The sequence below is a fragment of the Rosa chinensis genome, chromosome 1 (genome assembly GCF_002994745.2).
Source record: "Rosa chinensis cultivar Old Blush chromosome 1, RchiOBHm-V2, whole genome shotgun sequence".
Taxonomy (NCBI): Eukaryota; Viridiplantae; Streptophyta; class Magnoliopsida; order Rosales; family Rosaceae; genus Rosa; species Rosa chinensis.
In genome coordinates this window covers 61,120,162-61,136,083 of record NC_037088.1, presented here as the reverse complement: position 1 = coordinate 61,136,083, position 15,922 = coordinate 61,120,162, and the positions used below count along the sequence as shown (strand labels likewise).

The following is a 15,922-nucleotide window of genomic DNA, read 5'->3' as shown; positions in this document are numbered from 1 at the left end:
TTTACTTTTACCGCTCTTTACTCTGTTTTGAGTTTTACCGTTTCTTACTCTTTCACATTAACTATTTTTAGACGAGATACTCGCTAACACTAGTGGTACGTTTACTTATTTGGAATTGAAAACAATAATGAATCAGAGACAAATGGAATGAGAGAATAAATGAATCGGTATTGATTCCTAAACTCATCTCCCATCTTCGTAATCAAATTCCTAAATATTCAGGACTCAATTCCTGATAAATAGGTGGGACCTACACCAATTTCGATTCCTTCATGTGTTAGTAAACACAAGAATTCTTTTACCCAGAATATTTATTTATGTGTTAGTAAACACATGGGTGTTTTTACTCCGTAATCATTCAATTCCATTCCATTCCAAGTAAGTAAACGTGCCCTAGAATTCAAATCGAAGTCGAACGAGAGTATTCCGATAAAGCCAAACTAATCCCCTATTGTGGGACGACGAACTCAAAACCCCCTCAAACTTGCTGCTTATAAATTAGTTAGAGTTGAGACTCAAACGCTAGACATGAGAGTTTCACACAAAAAAATAGCAAATTGAAAGAAGGAAAACTGAGATTCATTCATCATTCAAAACATGACCATAATTAGTCTTCAGTACAGCATATAAACTAGGAGAATGTGCACAAGACAGTCAGTAGAGTAACATGGGTCATGGACCACAACCAAGTGTTGGGCCAACTAAGTGGGCTGCTACTAGTGGGCAAAAGGCTGGACTAGATGGGTGCAGAGAGTAATCTGTCTAGCCTGTCCTCAGATGCAAAATGCAGGGAACCTTGCAGCAATGGCCCGAGCATCTTCCCACGTAGCATCTTCGATTGGCATGCCTTCCCATTGCACTAGCCAAGTGGTGATGTTATGCTTCTTCTTGCGACGAACTCCCATGTCAAGCACCTTAAGAGGCCTCCAATTAATTTTACCATGTGCATCAAACTGTGGAAGAGTAGTGGAAGTAGGAATGCCCTCTCCAACTCGTTTCTTGAGCAACGAAACATGAAAAACTGGGTAGAGTTTGGAGTTTAGTGGTAGCAAGAGGCAATAAGCAACAGTGCCAACTTTGGCTGCAATCTGGAACGGCCCGTAAAAACGGGCAGAGAGTTTGTGTGTGGGTCGTTTCACCAAGGACTTCTACCGGTAAGGATGGAGCTTAAGAAAAACCCAATCACCTTGGAATGTATTCGATCAGCATATTCCATACTAGGCCGCTCAACCAACCGCTTTAGATTTTACCCATTCTGAACAAAAGAACAACTTTTACGTTTACCTTTTGAGTTGTGGTCAAGGATACTGTATTACCATTTGTACATTCTTTGAGTTCTTGTTGCCACTTAACTGTATCCAAACACAAAATTTGTAGAGCCAGGGGACAGAAACCGCGCAAACTTATTATGTTAAAAGAAGCGAAAATATCAAGATGTGGAATTTGATTACAGAATAGAATGGCTATGGAGGGACTTTATGGTCGAGCAGCTGAATAGGGCACACATACGCCTTCTCTTACTTAGAAAGGTGAAAGAGAGAGGAGTTCATAAGTTTAATTCCCTCGTCAACATTGGAACAGGAAAAGATGTAATGATGAAATACCCACAAACATAGATTGAGCAAGTAAACTGAAAGAGTGGCAGAGGCAGTACTCAGGAATTAGTTCAAAGAAAGGCCATCATGGTATGTGATTAACCACGAATACCAGTACAAAAATACATAATTATTCCCATGAACTCTGAAAATGTAGTCTCATAAAAAAGAGTATTGCAGTGGCAATCTTATACCACACACAGAACCCAAAAGTTTGACCATAACGCTTCAAATTACTTCACTTTTCTGGTTCTGGAGTCTCGAAAAAGGTCTTCTTTATCCAGTTGAATGGCTGCAAAAGATTCATAGAATTACAAGATATCAGACTCTGTTATTAGATTATTGTCTTCAGACGGTAAAGTAACATTGATATACATATACACATGAATTCTGTGAAAGTGCAAAACACCATCAGAACAACTGCCAAAATCGCAGAGTCAGGGGAGTTTTAATATCAAAAACTTTGTGGCATTGTCAACATAAATTCCCCCTAAGCTCTCCATAAATGAAGCACACATGTATCTATAAACATTTGTGTGTGTGTATGTGTGGAACTATAAACAAGGTTGCAATTCAATAACATTGACTAGTTGAGCAGCCTAAATAGCTTATTGAACGTCAAGCTTAGATGGGAATATTTATCTAAAAGCAACTCACAGAAGAAGTAACCATCAATCAAAAGTTAAAAGAAAAGTCAAAATCTACCAACATATCTAGAAGCTGTTTTGGTTGCCCAAGAACCGTTGCTGAACAGGTCACCATTACATCTTCTACGACAAGAAACACTCCAAAATACAATTTCTTATTCCATAACATCCAAAACATCTTTAGTTCTCAGTTTGAACGATTCAACCTACAACTGCACTCAGATTTCACATAGCGATCACAAATCAGCCCCTCCCTCATCAACTCTTACATACGTTCCTATCCACAAAGGAAGATTCGTTTCCTAAAAAAAAACAGTATGAGCTCCTTTGCCAGCCAGTGAACCAATGCAGCAACCTGCTCTATCTGACTATCGATGTGGGATATGGATGAAGAGAATCCAATTATCCAGTTCCATTCATCCCTCAACAGAGGCCCTAATAGCAAGAGGATACAAGCCTCATTGGTGACATTCATCATCTAATTCTTATGAGAAACAATTACCCAAAATAACCATAAAGCCAATCAAAGTCTCAGCAACAGAAAAACTATTCAACTAGAAAAACAAGTGAATCAGAGCCTGAAAGCCCTGAACCACACTTAAAACTCAAGCTACAAAAGTTCAATACAGATTATAACTAGAGCTTTACCTTATCTCAGAATCAATTTCAACCCTAACAAAACCTAAAAACCAACCACAAAAAATTCAAAATCCCATAAAACACCCATCTGCACCTCAATCCTAGCTTATCATCAAAATCAATCCAACATGGCCAAAAAAGATACATACTTTAATCACATCTAAGCCCAATAAATGTTCCATCTAATTCAAAAACGAAAACCCAAAAAGTTACAGATCCAAAATTGGCAAAAAGATGAGAGCTTTACTGACCTGGACGACCCAAAGAGCCGTGGTGCCTGCGGCGACACCCCACAAGGCAGCGGCTTGGATATCCACGGGGTGAGGACGACTCTTGGGCTTCAGGAACTTGAACATACCCACTTCACCGGCCATCTCCGATTTCAATTTCTCAACCCTAACCCTAATTCCCCCAATTAATGATCGGATCTTTGTTTTTCCGGTTCAGCACAAAATGTCAAATCAGTCTATGTCAGAAAGCGCGATGTGTGTAACCTATAAACCTTCTTACCCAGAACTTTCCGCTGCGGTCAGGTCTACTGTAGTACAAATAAGTACCAATCTTCTACAGTTACTGTGTAGTTGTGGACCCCACTAACATGATTCCCCGCATTTTTTTCTAATCGGGGGATAAGGTTACAAGCACCCTCGATTACGTTACCGAGTTAATAATAGACTCACTCAATAATATTTAGATCGAAGTCCATAGGGATATCTCAGCAAAGTCAAGACTAATCTTTCGCCGTAATAAGTGCACAAACTCAAAGGTCTCTCAAATCTATTCACCACAAACTAGTGAAAGTTGAGACTTGAATCGTTAAATATAACAGTTTCATGTCAGGTCACTCGAGCAACTTTACTCCACATTTTTTCTTTATGAGATTATTCTATTTTTCATTTTTCTGATTTTATCTTGAATTTTATTTTTGTAAATAAAAATAACGTTGATTATTCTGTTGATGTGGATTGTGGAATTTTTTTGTTGGGGTTATAAACCATAATTTGGGCTACAACACGATACAAAGATAGTCAAAGTCGAAGGCATCCCTCTAAGAAGTCAGTTGAATCGATTACCATCACCTTGAATGAGTCATGTACCAACATAAATATTTGTTTCATGACAAGTATAGTTATGGACCCTGCTATTGGTATGATAGATAAGTAGGGTTTATGGTGAAGGAAAATAAAGTCCACAAGTGGCAACTGGCAAGAAAGAAACAAAGAAAAAAAAAGGGCAGAAATTCCATGGAAGTTTAAGTGATGGTGTTGTTGTAAGACTTGGAACAGTGCCTATGGGTGTACATACATATCAACTTTGTCATGGTTTAGAATCAAATACAAGCAGATAGGGGGAACCAAATCATAAGTTGTCGAAGTCCAACTCATCACTAAGTGCAGCTACGAAAATTCCAGGTCAAAAACACATGCTTGGATTCCTCATTGACGAAATTCAAACTGTTGACACAAGATTCCAATTTTTAAGTCTCCATCTAAATTGAATTTGACAGTTGAGTAGGCCTCTGTTTGATAGTATCTTGCTTACGGCCCTTGTCTGGACCGCCAATGATACCCCATGTCTCAAACTGCCTCTGTCGAGCTCTTGCCCTTTCCTTTTCTTCGATGGTTTTTGACGAGTAACAATAGGGACATGAAACCCCGTATTCCCACTGAGGAGACTCCATATCAGCATCACTGACTGGTTGCTTACACCCATAGCATAACTTGTGATTTCCTTGTACTAAACCGTGCTCAACAGAGACTCTCTTGTCAAAGACAAAGCACTCTCCCTCCCACAGGCTCTCTTTCTCTGGAACTTCCTCGAGGTACTTCAGAATCCCACCTTCTAGATGATAAACCTGGAGAAAATAGGTATACAAATTAATAAAATCAAATGATCCAGCGACTTAAGGTTTTAACTTTCACAAATTAATAGAATACAAGAGTTATTTACCTCTTCAAAACCTTTGCTAAGGAGATAACTAGAAGCTTTCTCACATCTAATGCCCCCAGTACAGTACATGGCAACTCGTGGTGGTGTTTTTGGTTTTGAAATCCCTGGCTGAATTTTGGTGCTTCCATCTGAACTGTTGCCATTTGTTTCTGTATGTCCATTCTCCGGTTCAGAATGTTGGAACTGATCCTCTACCCAAGACGGGAACTCCCGGAATGCTTTAGTACACGGATCAACTGCTCCCTTAAACTTCCCAATTCTAGTTTCATAGTTATTGCGCACATCAATTACAACCTGGATATGTGCATGAGTCAGAGTTCAGACGCTGTAGTTTAGTAAATGCAATTATTTGTGAAACTCCATTTCTAGAGGCATAGTTCACACGTCAAATGTGAATAAAACAAACACTTCATATGTGTATTGAGTCAGAGTTCAGATGCGGTAGTTTAGTAAATGCATTTATGTGTGAACTCCCTTCCGTTCACACGTCAAACGTCAAGAAAACAAACACTTCATACAGAAATGTGGAAAAATCTGCCTTGGCATAAAACTAGTACATTTTAATTGTTCATTTGAAATGATGTAACACTGTAGATACTAGAAATTAAGACAAAAGCCAGCTTTCAACAAAATTTTATACATAAACTTGTATTTACTAGGGTGTCAATGTCAAGTTGTTATAGATCATGTTTATTTAGGATAAAACCGAGTTGCCAGGGTTATCTTTTCACATGTATTCCGCAGAGCTAGCCAATACAGTTTTTTTGGTTTATAATAGAGTACAGAATATTCAAAAGAACTCAACTCAAAAGCAAAAAGACATGATTAGCCCGAGAATCAAGGAAAGTTGATAGAATCATAGTCATCAGACAGTAAGAATATCAGAGACATTACTCACCGTATCTGGATCACTAATCAGCTCATTCCATTCACTTGGACTCACATACTTCCCAACTTTTTCAGTAGGTGACACAGCAGGCATGCCAAGGGTAACAATCTGCTTAAACATGTGTAATGAGAAAATTACCACACCTCACAACTACGAAGAACAAAAAGTACTCCACAACAAAAGTTTGTATACTAATGACGAATACCTCCTTCTTCAACTTGACCCTCACATGATCCCATCGGAAGGGTGCATCCTCCCCTGCTGCCAGAGGAGAACTGCTACTGTGTCCGTGATGAATGGCTTCATCCTCCGGACTCACAGGTGACTCCAATCTTCTCAGCCCCCTTAGGCGCTCATCACTTTGAATGAACTCCAGAACTTTCTCCACCGACTCTCTGCTCCCGCATATGCTGCCATTGATCCCTTCCGGTGCAAGTATGATCCCACCTGAAACGCGCTGAACAGGATCAGCTTAGTGAGGTACAAACTACAAACCACATTAGCATTCAAACACTGTAATAGACTTAAACAAGACATGGACTGCATTATAACCCATCCAAGAATGCATTTGATGAAAATTTCCAAACTTCAACACTACATTGACCAAAAAAAAACACCCTTAATCAAAAACCAATCAGCCAATAAAATGCTATAATTTCCATAGTTCTAGTTCATGATATGAAGCAATTCCAAGCCCAACAATGCCTAAAGATTCAAACTTTAACACCTTAAGACACAAAAACACCACAGAAATTTGAAGCTCATGGAATTCAATAGCTCAAACTTCACAAACTAAAATGAATCAAATAAAGAACTGATAAATGAAAAATGGGGTACCAATTCCTCGCAGAGTTGCTTCAAGGGTTGCCGCAAACGAGCACAGTCAGGAAAATCAGCGAACTTGTAGAAGGAGACGACGACCAGAACTTTCGAATCCGGATCATCCGATTCGGGTAAGCTCGAAATGGGTACTGGGTTGGTCGACCCGGATGAGCATCTAGAAAGAGTCATACTTTGAGGGTTACAGTGTTTAAAAATCCCAATTGGGTTTGGAATTGGACTAGAGAAGAGTTGAAGACGGCGATTGGGGGAGGAATCGGGAATTGAAGAGGCGGGGTGTGATTTAGGGTTAGGGTTTAGGGAGTGCAGTGAGGGTGAAGAAGAAGATAGCATCCTCAGGGAGAGTGATGGAGGTGCTCTGTACCTTAGCATAGCGTGTGCCGCTACAAAGGGGCTGTGTTCGTCTACGGCGCTGGGGCTGCTGTAATTTTTTCTGCGGGTGTGAATGTACTATTATGTCCCGGGAATCTGGCGCGACCACGTGTCGGGTGGTTAGTGCTCGAGCTTCGAGGCTTATCCAGTTATGTCTGCGTTGGATATCCCATCAAGCTCAAGTCTTGTACCTTAGGTTCGTGTTCCTTAGCCCTTAGGTTAAGGTACGTTAGGTTAAGAATGTACCTTGGTTTTGGAGGGCAATTATCAGAAGGAACCAAATAAAGGAAAAAGAAAAGCCAGCTACACAATCTTGAGATGTAACTTTCAGTTTAGATATGGTATTATTGAGTGCAAAGTAGTGGCCACTATTCTTGTTCACCGAATCATTTCATGACAAAAGTACGCGTAATCACTTGAATATTGATAATAATTTAAGTTTACTTTGATTTAGAGACTTTAATTAATACAGAGATTTTATCTCTAATCGATTTGTTTGTGATTCTCTTTATCTTTGCATTATGATATAGTTTGTTTTTTAATGATGTAAAGGCGGTTGATATCAAAAGCAATGACCCTAAAAAACCGGTGAGCTTGGTTGAAATTTTCCTAATTTTCTATGAGTTATCAACTAGCTAGGGTAAATTCGATTATTGCAATTTGCAATCATATTCATTGGCTCCTCTCTTTAAGTAACAAGAAAAAGTACAATCCAAATTGCCTAGTCAATGGGAGGAACCATTAGGATATTAGAAATAAGTACATGAACCTCAGAGAGTTGTTGTTGTAACACTAGAATGGGAATCCATTGACATATTAGAAGACGCTCATAATGTAAGTTCATGAATGTCAAGCCAAGTTGTTGCAATACTACTGGTTTGTTCCCCGGTTTGATCGCCGTACCACTAATCAATTAACTTGTTGTATTCACTTGTTCTTAAATTAAACCATTTTCTAAAAAAAGGGATCATAGGCCAGTTTTATATACCATAGTCGAGAAACACGAGTTTCGCCATTGAGCAATAAAATATGCTTATATATATGCATGACAGGATAACATAGTTGCACGCATAAAATTTACGTACATTTCGAGTTCTATGATTGCAAACAGGATAGCATAGTTGATGATTGATGAATATGCTTATATATATATGCATAACCAATGAAAAAAAGTGCATTAATGCAAAGCAAGCGTCGGGTTTGTCGATGGTTGCAAAAAGATTTACGATCAAAACATAGATTATTACAAGCTACTAACTTTTCTTAAAGTTCTTCTAAAAAAAAAAAAAAACAACAACAAAAACTTTTCTTAAAGTTGTAGCTGATTCAGATATGCACAACGTTTGAGTTTTGATTACAGTGTTTACTCAATGATCGAGTATAAGCAGATTAATCAATACTTCAATTGAGGATCTAGACAACTTTATGTTAATGATGGTAGCTTATCTCATATTCTTCTAGACAAAAAAAACATTTATTCATAATTTGTAGAGATAAAACATAATTGACACTAAATTTGTATTTAAAAATTTTATGTACAGATGTATTTATGTTACTTTTTTTTATATATATATTTATTGATTTAAGATCTCTCAATAATCTTCATTGTAATTTATTCCGACTTGAGAAAAATAATTAAAGATAAATTAATAGAACACATAAGCTATAGCTAGAGCTGTCACTCGGTCGGTTCGAATCAGTTATAGGTATTACCAACTTCAAAATAAAAGTTTTCGGTTTCAAAACTGAGTTACCAATTACAAACTAAAATTTTCAGTTTTTAATTATATTTACTAAATTAGGTATTTCGGTTTTCGGTTTTCGGTATTACCAACTTTAGAACAACTAATTCTTTATAATATAAATTAGAATGAACAAAACTAAGTTGTTGAATTTTATAGTCATAAACTTTGTATTCATCTACTAATTATAGCTTTCTTTTGTATATATAACATCAAGTTTTAGCAATTTTCAATAAAACTAGGTTATTTAACCATCTTTGACTAGGTTACTTAAAATACATGTACTATTAATGTAGTATATATAGTAATGTTCATACTATTATAAAAGTTTTTATTTTTATTTCTTAATATACATGTATGTGTATTGAAAACTGTAGTATATAAATATAATATTCATATAATCGGTAAATTTGGTATTTACCAAAACCAAACAAACTTTTTCAGTAATTTTCGATTTCTGTATTATCGATCTCAGTTTCTAAAAAATTGGTTTACTAAATCTAAAACATCGGTTGATATTAAGTCAGTTTGTTAATTACTAAACCAAGTGGCAGCCCTAGCTATAGCTATAGGAGCCCCAGGATGCATTTGATCCAAATGAATCAAAATAGTACATATATCAATCTTAATTTATTTCTCACCCTGCCGGATGCATTATTGCACTAAATGATGAATGTGAAACCCTACGCCGACGTAGGCGATGCATCAGCGCACAACGTCACTGAAGCCCTTGTAAGCATTTGAGAAATTCTTAGGTAGGGTTTCCTATCACGTGGCTTTAGGCGGCACCAATCAGAAGAAAGAAAGTTTCTCTCTTTTCCAAAACTATCCCTGCTTTTTAAAGTGCAATATCTAAAATACCTCTTACTGATTCCTGATTGGTCAGCCGCACTGCCATTTGTGGTGTGGTTGACGTACGTAAGTTTATCTCAATTTGAAGCAATTTACTGGAATTTTCTCTCTTTCACTTTTCAATTTTATAATAATATATAAGGGGGTTTAGCTCCTTCCTCTCATCTTCCATAGAGTTGCTCCTCACTTTCCCATCTCCTCTCGTTTTCAAACTATTCAGAGCTTACCCTCATAAAAGGCAACCCAGAACCATTTCAGATTCTCACGCAAAAACGTACCACACAAAAAAAAATTCAGACAAAGCCCAAAAGCATGGCTACAACTTGGCTTGAAGCACTGCCGGTCGATCATAAAAAGGTCATCATGAAGAATCTGGTTCGCGGCCGGAAAAGCGCGACGGAGCTTCAGTCTCGGCTCAACAACCTCAGCAATGGCTCGACGTCGCTTTCGGCCCAGGAGCTTGTGATGGAGATCGTGACGTCTTTCACTGATAGTCTTTCTGTTCTGAGTGAGTCTTCCAAGTTGTGTGGCGGTGATGATGATCATCAGTACTCCGGTACTAATGGCTGTGGAGCCGGTGAGATTGTTAAAGCGGAGGCGTCCCATGTGGAACAGTCGCATTGCGGTGACCGGAGCTCTGAGGATTCCGGCGAGAGCAGGAAGAGGCCGGGTTATAAGGATCGGAGAGGTTGTTACAAGCGAAGGTAAATTAATATTCTCTATCCCATGGATCCAATTACAGATCAAGGCTATATGCATGTGTAACTTCATCAACTATGACAAGGTTGTAGAAGTACTATTCCACTGTCTAATTTGTTTGTTTCATCATGTTCTTGATTTGCAGAAAGAATTCAGAGTCATGGTCAATTGTTTCATCCACAGTTGATGATGGTCAGGCTTGGAGAAAATATGGCCAGAAGGAAATCCTCAATGCTCCATATCCAAGGTTTGTGTTTTCTTCTCCAAAGAAATGAAATTTAAAATAGATTGTTCTTTTAGGCTTCTTTCATTGCTAAAGAACAATCACATGGGGGTGCAGTTGATAAGGGGGGGGGCCTCCGAGTTGGGGTCCCCCCTTAACTACAAGTTGGGTTAACAAATCACTTTTAATAAGATGGACCAGCAATTATTGAATCGTTAGCTGTTCATTCTTATTAAAGAAATAAGAATAAAATAACTATCTCTATTTTTCAAAATTTCACTCAAAACGAAGTAGCTTCATAACACGTGATGTTTGTAATTTTTTGAAATTATGTTCAATGATTGAAATATATCGCAGTATGATTGTGGTAAAATTTTCTAACTAGAAAACGAGATAAAATAGAGTCAAATTGATTCCATATATGGTTACACATATACGACTAGTAGTTGGTTTCTCATTGCGAGACTATAAGCTAGTTCGTAATTTTTTTCTGACACTTCGAGTAATATCTGAATAAAAGGATATATTGCGTTGCGAATCTAACATTATCTGATTCATTTTGGTTGGCAGGGCTTACTTCAGATGTACCCGCAAGTATGATCAAGGCTGCCAAGCAACCAAACAAGTCCAACAAGTCCAAGACACCCCAAAAGTGTACAAAACCACCTACATTGGAAACCACACGTGCAGAAACATGATCAGGGGTCCACAGATGATCATGGGCTCCACCGATCCTCCTACTGGGGATTCTCATGCTCCTCCTCGATCTACTGTTAGCTCGGAATCTGGATCGACCCCAATTTGCAATAAGAAAGAACATCACGGTGTTCATGGTGGTCATCTCCCTAGCTCGTCGTCTATGATTCCCTTCGTTCCGGTGAAGAAAGAAGAGTGCAAGGAGGGGACGACGTCGAGTGGTCTGACGGACAATCTTAACGATACAAGTGATGTGTGGCCGGAGTTCAAGGATGATCATCATCATGATTTTGGGTTCCCCGAGACTACTGTAATGTCTAATGAGAATGCGGTTTCGAACATGCAGTTCTTGGACATGGACTTGGTGGTGAAGTCTATTAATTTCGAGAATGAGTTTGATTTTGATGAAGCTGCATTTCCTTTAGGCCCCTAGAGCTAGCAATGAATAGCTAAGCTAGCTAGGTCCGATTGTTAATCATGTCGCTTTTGATTTGTAGCTTAAATGTATCATTGTATTTGAAAAGAAGAAGATCCCAATAGCATTTAATCGTGTAATGTGTTCGGCACCGTATCCTCAATTCTCCCCACCTAATCATGAATAGCTGAATCTATAAAAGCAACAGTTTAAACCAAATAAAATCCTGAAAGAAAGTAATGAGTTGCTACTTTAACTAGTTTGATTTCCTAAGAAATACAAACGTGTTTCATAATGGATTCAAACTGCAGGTGCATGCTATTGTGCTAAATGAAGAAGTTGTTCGCATTGTTTATAGAGTCGTCAAGAGAATGATATTTGTCATAAATTGATAAACTGGATTACAGCTAGAATCAAACTTTACTGTTTCTTAAATAAATATTTGCATTATTAAGTATCTCTTCATGAAGCATTAAAATAACGCTCTAATAAATTAATAAAATACAATTAGATTCTGAGAAAAACAATATGTAAGTACTAAATTGCTTAATTATCAGCCCAAGCTATAGCTCAAATGGCATGGCACAAATTCTTGATAACTCAAGTCCAAGTTGTTCAGTAGGCGGATATATCTCTACTCAAAACAGTCACACTAGCTCAACTGAGTCAACTCGGTGTCACTTAAATTACAGTGATGTATCAATTCATGCGGTATCAATCAAATATTCTTAATTTTGAATTAGTTAGTCATAAGGTAATCAAAACGTAAGGTTAATTAGTTCCTTTCACTCAAAGATTAGATCCCTCTAGAAGTACATTTTCATAACTATTTATAGTGAGTGGGATAGCATTGCGACATGAAGATTCCAGACCGAAAGGTAAAGGTTGTATGCATTGAAAAATGTATATAATACAAAAGAACTAATTTTTGGTGTACAATGAAATTAAGATTAATTGTCCTAATGACAAATTCTCAAGTAAAGGAAATATCAGATTGATTACAAATACCTACCGAGCTTTAGCTAACCTTTCCTCTAGAAGTTTAGGATCACTAATTTAGATCAATTAATTGGTGTAATTAACACCTCAAGGAACTTCGGAACTTCTATATAATTCGCCTGTCATCCCCATGCATGCAATCAATTTTTCTTGTCCCCGGACTCCCATTTACTGTCCATAGATGAAGTGAACATAAAATCCATACTATTACTGCTGCTGCTCCCTGAATTAAACATTGCATCAGCCAAATCCACCACCGGAAACTCAACGTCTTTACCGTAACGAGTGGTCGTCGTGATTGATGTACCTACACCGTCACCGTCACCATCACCGCGGCCACCACTGCTGCTTCCTCCACCTCTCGCGTTGAAGTCCATGGAGAGCCATGTTCCTAAGGGTTGAGTGGTTACCGCATGAGTTTGGGTCATAGTCTCTTGCTTAATTTGATCAGATGGTGGTAGACTTGAGGGTGCAGTGGACGACATATGACATGTATGGTCACCTCTGTACATTACTTCAAATGTTAAGGGATCATTGTCAAGCCTCTGAACTTGCTTCTTGGCTGGGCAATTGTATAACTTTTGGTGGGTACACCTATAGTAGCCCCTAAATTCATTGAAACACATCATATAGTTAATTAATTTTACGCTTTGATCAATTCTTTGTGAAATACGTAGATGAAATAAAAATAAATAAGTAAATAAACAACAACAACAACAACAACAAAATTTTACTAAATAGATGATACTTAAATTTCAAGATTACGAATACATAATTTAACATCAAGTTGACGAATCCGTGGAAAGAACTAAACACAATATATCAGCTTTGGCTAAGTGCTCAAGAGATCAAAGGCAAGGACCGAAAATGCATGTTAGTATCCATTGATCAATTATAAGTTGGCTATATCCCAATTGAAGATTTAGACTAAAGAATACATATGATCGACTATGATATTGAGGTAGACATTGTCATTTGACCAATAGAACATTCTCAGGTCATTGCCTATCCTTGGACAGGAGTCTGCCCATTTACCAAGCATCTAGCAACTTGTGATCATGGGAATATATTAAAGATCATTTGCCAATTAAGTTCCGGTCAAAATTAATTGATGTTGCTGACCAAGTCAATTTCTGGTCAACTTTTGAATATTTCATAAGGTAAAAGCTAGCAGGAATAATATGACGCTCACCAACTTGAATCAAATTGGTAAGAGCTTAATCTTCTAGTTAATCACTGAAGCTATAACTAGCACACATAGCATTCCTGGTAAAACCCAAAAAGTTCTTTGTAAAATGTAGAAGCTTGCTTACTTTTCAACTGAAAATGTCAAATTAATTTTCCATTTTTGAAACCAATACAATAGAAGAAATCATAAATCTTTGTTACAAAGTGAATTACGTACCTTGGGAACCTGCAGCCCATGATCTCCTTCTGGCCGTATTTTCGCCACGTGAAGCCATCCTCCGGTGGGATTTCAGTATTCCCGATCCGAGGTGCCGGCACGGTCAATTTACGAATTTCCCCATCGTCCCTCCTACATGTTTATTTAAGTAATTAGATGAATGTAGGACCACTAATCCACAGTAGCTCAAACTATAGCCACAAGTACAATACATGCACACATGAAGTTGCTAAGCAATTTACAGCTAGCTAGCTCGTCTTGTACAGTAAAAGACATATGAACGTAGAAAATGCATTCTATGTTTAAAGTCGTTATCCCAGAAGCAGCATGGTAATGCTACTCTGCTTACCCAACATTTTCCTCAATTCTTGTTCGCAATTTACTAAAGCCCATTTTTTAATTAAACGCCAATAACTATTAGGTTGTGAAATTAATTTAATTCGATAAAAAATATTTAATTAATTACCTTCTTCGTGGTCTGCTTTGTGAGGACGAAGCAGCATTCAGTTCATGAGAAACGATTGCCTGATGGATTTGGCCGTGAAGTACGTCAGCTCCTGAATCCCTCATATCGGTTTGAGTAGCAGCAATACTCTTTTCGGATGCAAAACGCTGCGTTTGGATGTGAAGATCCTCCATTGCCTGTGTGTAATTACACCTCAGCCATTCGTGCAAGCTCGCATCGATCTGCTGCTGCTGCTGCGCTACATGAACGTATGAACTCATTGGATCATGTTGTGCAGCACTACTACTCTGCAGCCTCTCCCTTGCTGCACCGAAAACCCTGATTATCTCGTCCAAGGATTTCGAAACGGTTTCGGGTCGGCTTGGCAAGTTGGGAAGGTTTGATTCCAGGTCTCTAGCCAAGTTGCAACCACGGTGAATTAAAGAAACGGTTTCACTAATGTTATCCATGGTTTGCTTGGTTTGGCTTGTCGTATTGTTGAAAATGTTGTGGTGAAATTTAAAAGGGTAGCGAATGTAAGCTGTGGTGAGGCTTCTGTGCTGGTGCTCCATTAAAAGATAGAGAAAAACTAAAGGTTGATGGAAAGTATTCAAAGTATTTATGTTTCTTCTACACGGTACACAAGATTATTTGAAACTGGAAAGTATGCATGTATGACTTGGTCATGGTCTACTTGAGGGTTTCAGACTTTCAACCACTCTTTCTTCCGCTTTGGTCTAGAAGAAGACCTGCTAGCTAGCTTCTTCAATATTTTCAATTCCTTGAAGCCAATTTCGTTTGGACTCCTTTTTAGCTAGGTTTGAAGCTTTTACTATATTTAGATGTTAATTGAGAAAGTATCATTGGGTTTTATTAACATGACCATTGGGGGAACATGTTACTCAACAACCGTCTTTGAAACCCTTGCCCAACGTCTAGGGCACTCTGATATTGGTCAACTTTTATGTGAAGGAGAATGGATGCTGCCCAATCATCATGGTCAAGATTCCATGGAATTCTAGATGGAGTACCCACTTCCCGGACTCTCAGTTATTTCCATGAAAGAACATAGGACAAACTCGAACTTTAGATCGGGGGCGGGCTGCTGCTTGTTGCAGTAAGAAAAATATTTAATTAATATTTGAAAACCGTATCCTACCAAATACAATATCTCATTTAATGTGATCATGTCGTTTCTCTTAATCGATTAAGGATTCATCGATTAACCTCATCCTCAACATTTGCTATTCTATCCTTATCAACTACTTCGGCAGCAACAAACTCATTTAAAGAATCTCCTTGGCAAAATTTTGTTAAAATTTTTTTCACCATAATTGACATTTTACTCAACCGGACAGAAATGTAGTTAAATTTCAAAAGGGATCTATAAGATACCATTTGATTGGGTAAACAAGGAGATCCATGTGCCATAAGAAAATGTCCGCCCTTTTTAAACCGCTATTTATATAGAAAGGCTCCTATAATCCCACAAACATTTCATATGCCTCCTATAT

At 37.9% G+C, this 15,922-nt stretch overlaps 3 protein-coding genes and 1 long non-coding RNA gene across 4 annotated transcripts; 1 reads left to right on the top strand and 3 right to left on the bottom strand.

Annotated features, from left to right (window-relative positions):
* Positions 1 to 1,590: 1,590 nt before the first annotated feature.
* On the bottom strand, positions 1,591 to 3,583 carry LOC112187000. Its single transcript, XR_002930958.2, has 2 exons — positions 3,133 to 3,583; positions 1,591 to 1,887 (listed from the first exon to the last, which is right to left on the bottom strand). It is a non-coding gene; the product is annotated as an uncharacterized LOC112187000 (long non-coding RNA).
* A 538-nt stretch (positions 3,584 to 4,121) lies between these two features.
* Positions 4,122 to 6,995, bottom strand: LOC112187908 (rhodanese-like domain-containing protein 7). The gene is made up of 5 exons (XM_024326907.2): positions 6,558 to 6,995; positions 5,926 to 6,177; positions 5,730 to 5,828; positions 4,832 to 5,125; positions 4,122 to 4,736 (listed from the first exon to the last, which is right to left on the bottom strand). The coding sequence occupies exons 1-5, from the start codon at positions 6,930 to 6,932 to the stop codon at positions 4,371 to 4,373; spliced, it is 1,386 nt and encodes a 461-aa protein (XP_024182675.1). The 5' UTR covers positions 6,933 to 6,995; the 3' UTR covers positions 4,122 to 4,370.
* A 2,704-nt stretch (positions 6,996 to 9,699) lies between these two features.
* On the top strand, positions 9,700 to 11,715 carry LOC112187818 (probable WRKY transcription factor 70). The gene is made up of 3 exons (XM_024326798.2): positions 9,700 to 10,230; positions 10,371 to 10,472; positions 11,019 to 11,715. Exons 1-3 carry the CDS (start codon positions 9,839 to 9,841, stop codon positions 11,575 to 11,577), a joined length of 1,053 nt encoding a protein of 350 aa, XP_024182566.1. The 5' UTR covers positions 9,700 to 9,838; the 3' UTR covers positions 11,578 to 11,715.
* A 716-nt stretch (positions 11,716 to 12,431) lies between these two features.
* LOC112177052 (WRKY transcription factor 55) lies at positions 12,432 to 15,186 on the bottom strand. The gene is made up of 3 exons (XM_024315235.2): positions 14,430 to 15,186; positions 13,964 to 14,095; positions 12,432 to 13,164 (listed from the first exon to the last, which is right to left on the bottom strand). The coding sequence occupies exons 1-3, from the start codon at positions 14,978 to 14,980 to the stop codon at positions 12,699 to 12,701; spliced, it is 1,149 nt and encodes a 382-aa protein (XP_024171003.1). The 5' UTR covers positions 14,981 to 15,186; the 3' UTR covers positions 12,432 to 12,698.
* Positions 15,187 to 15,922: the final 736 nt, after the last annotated feature.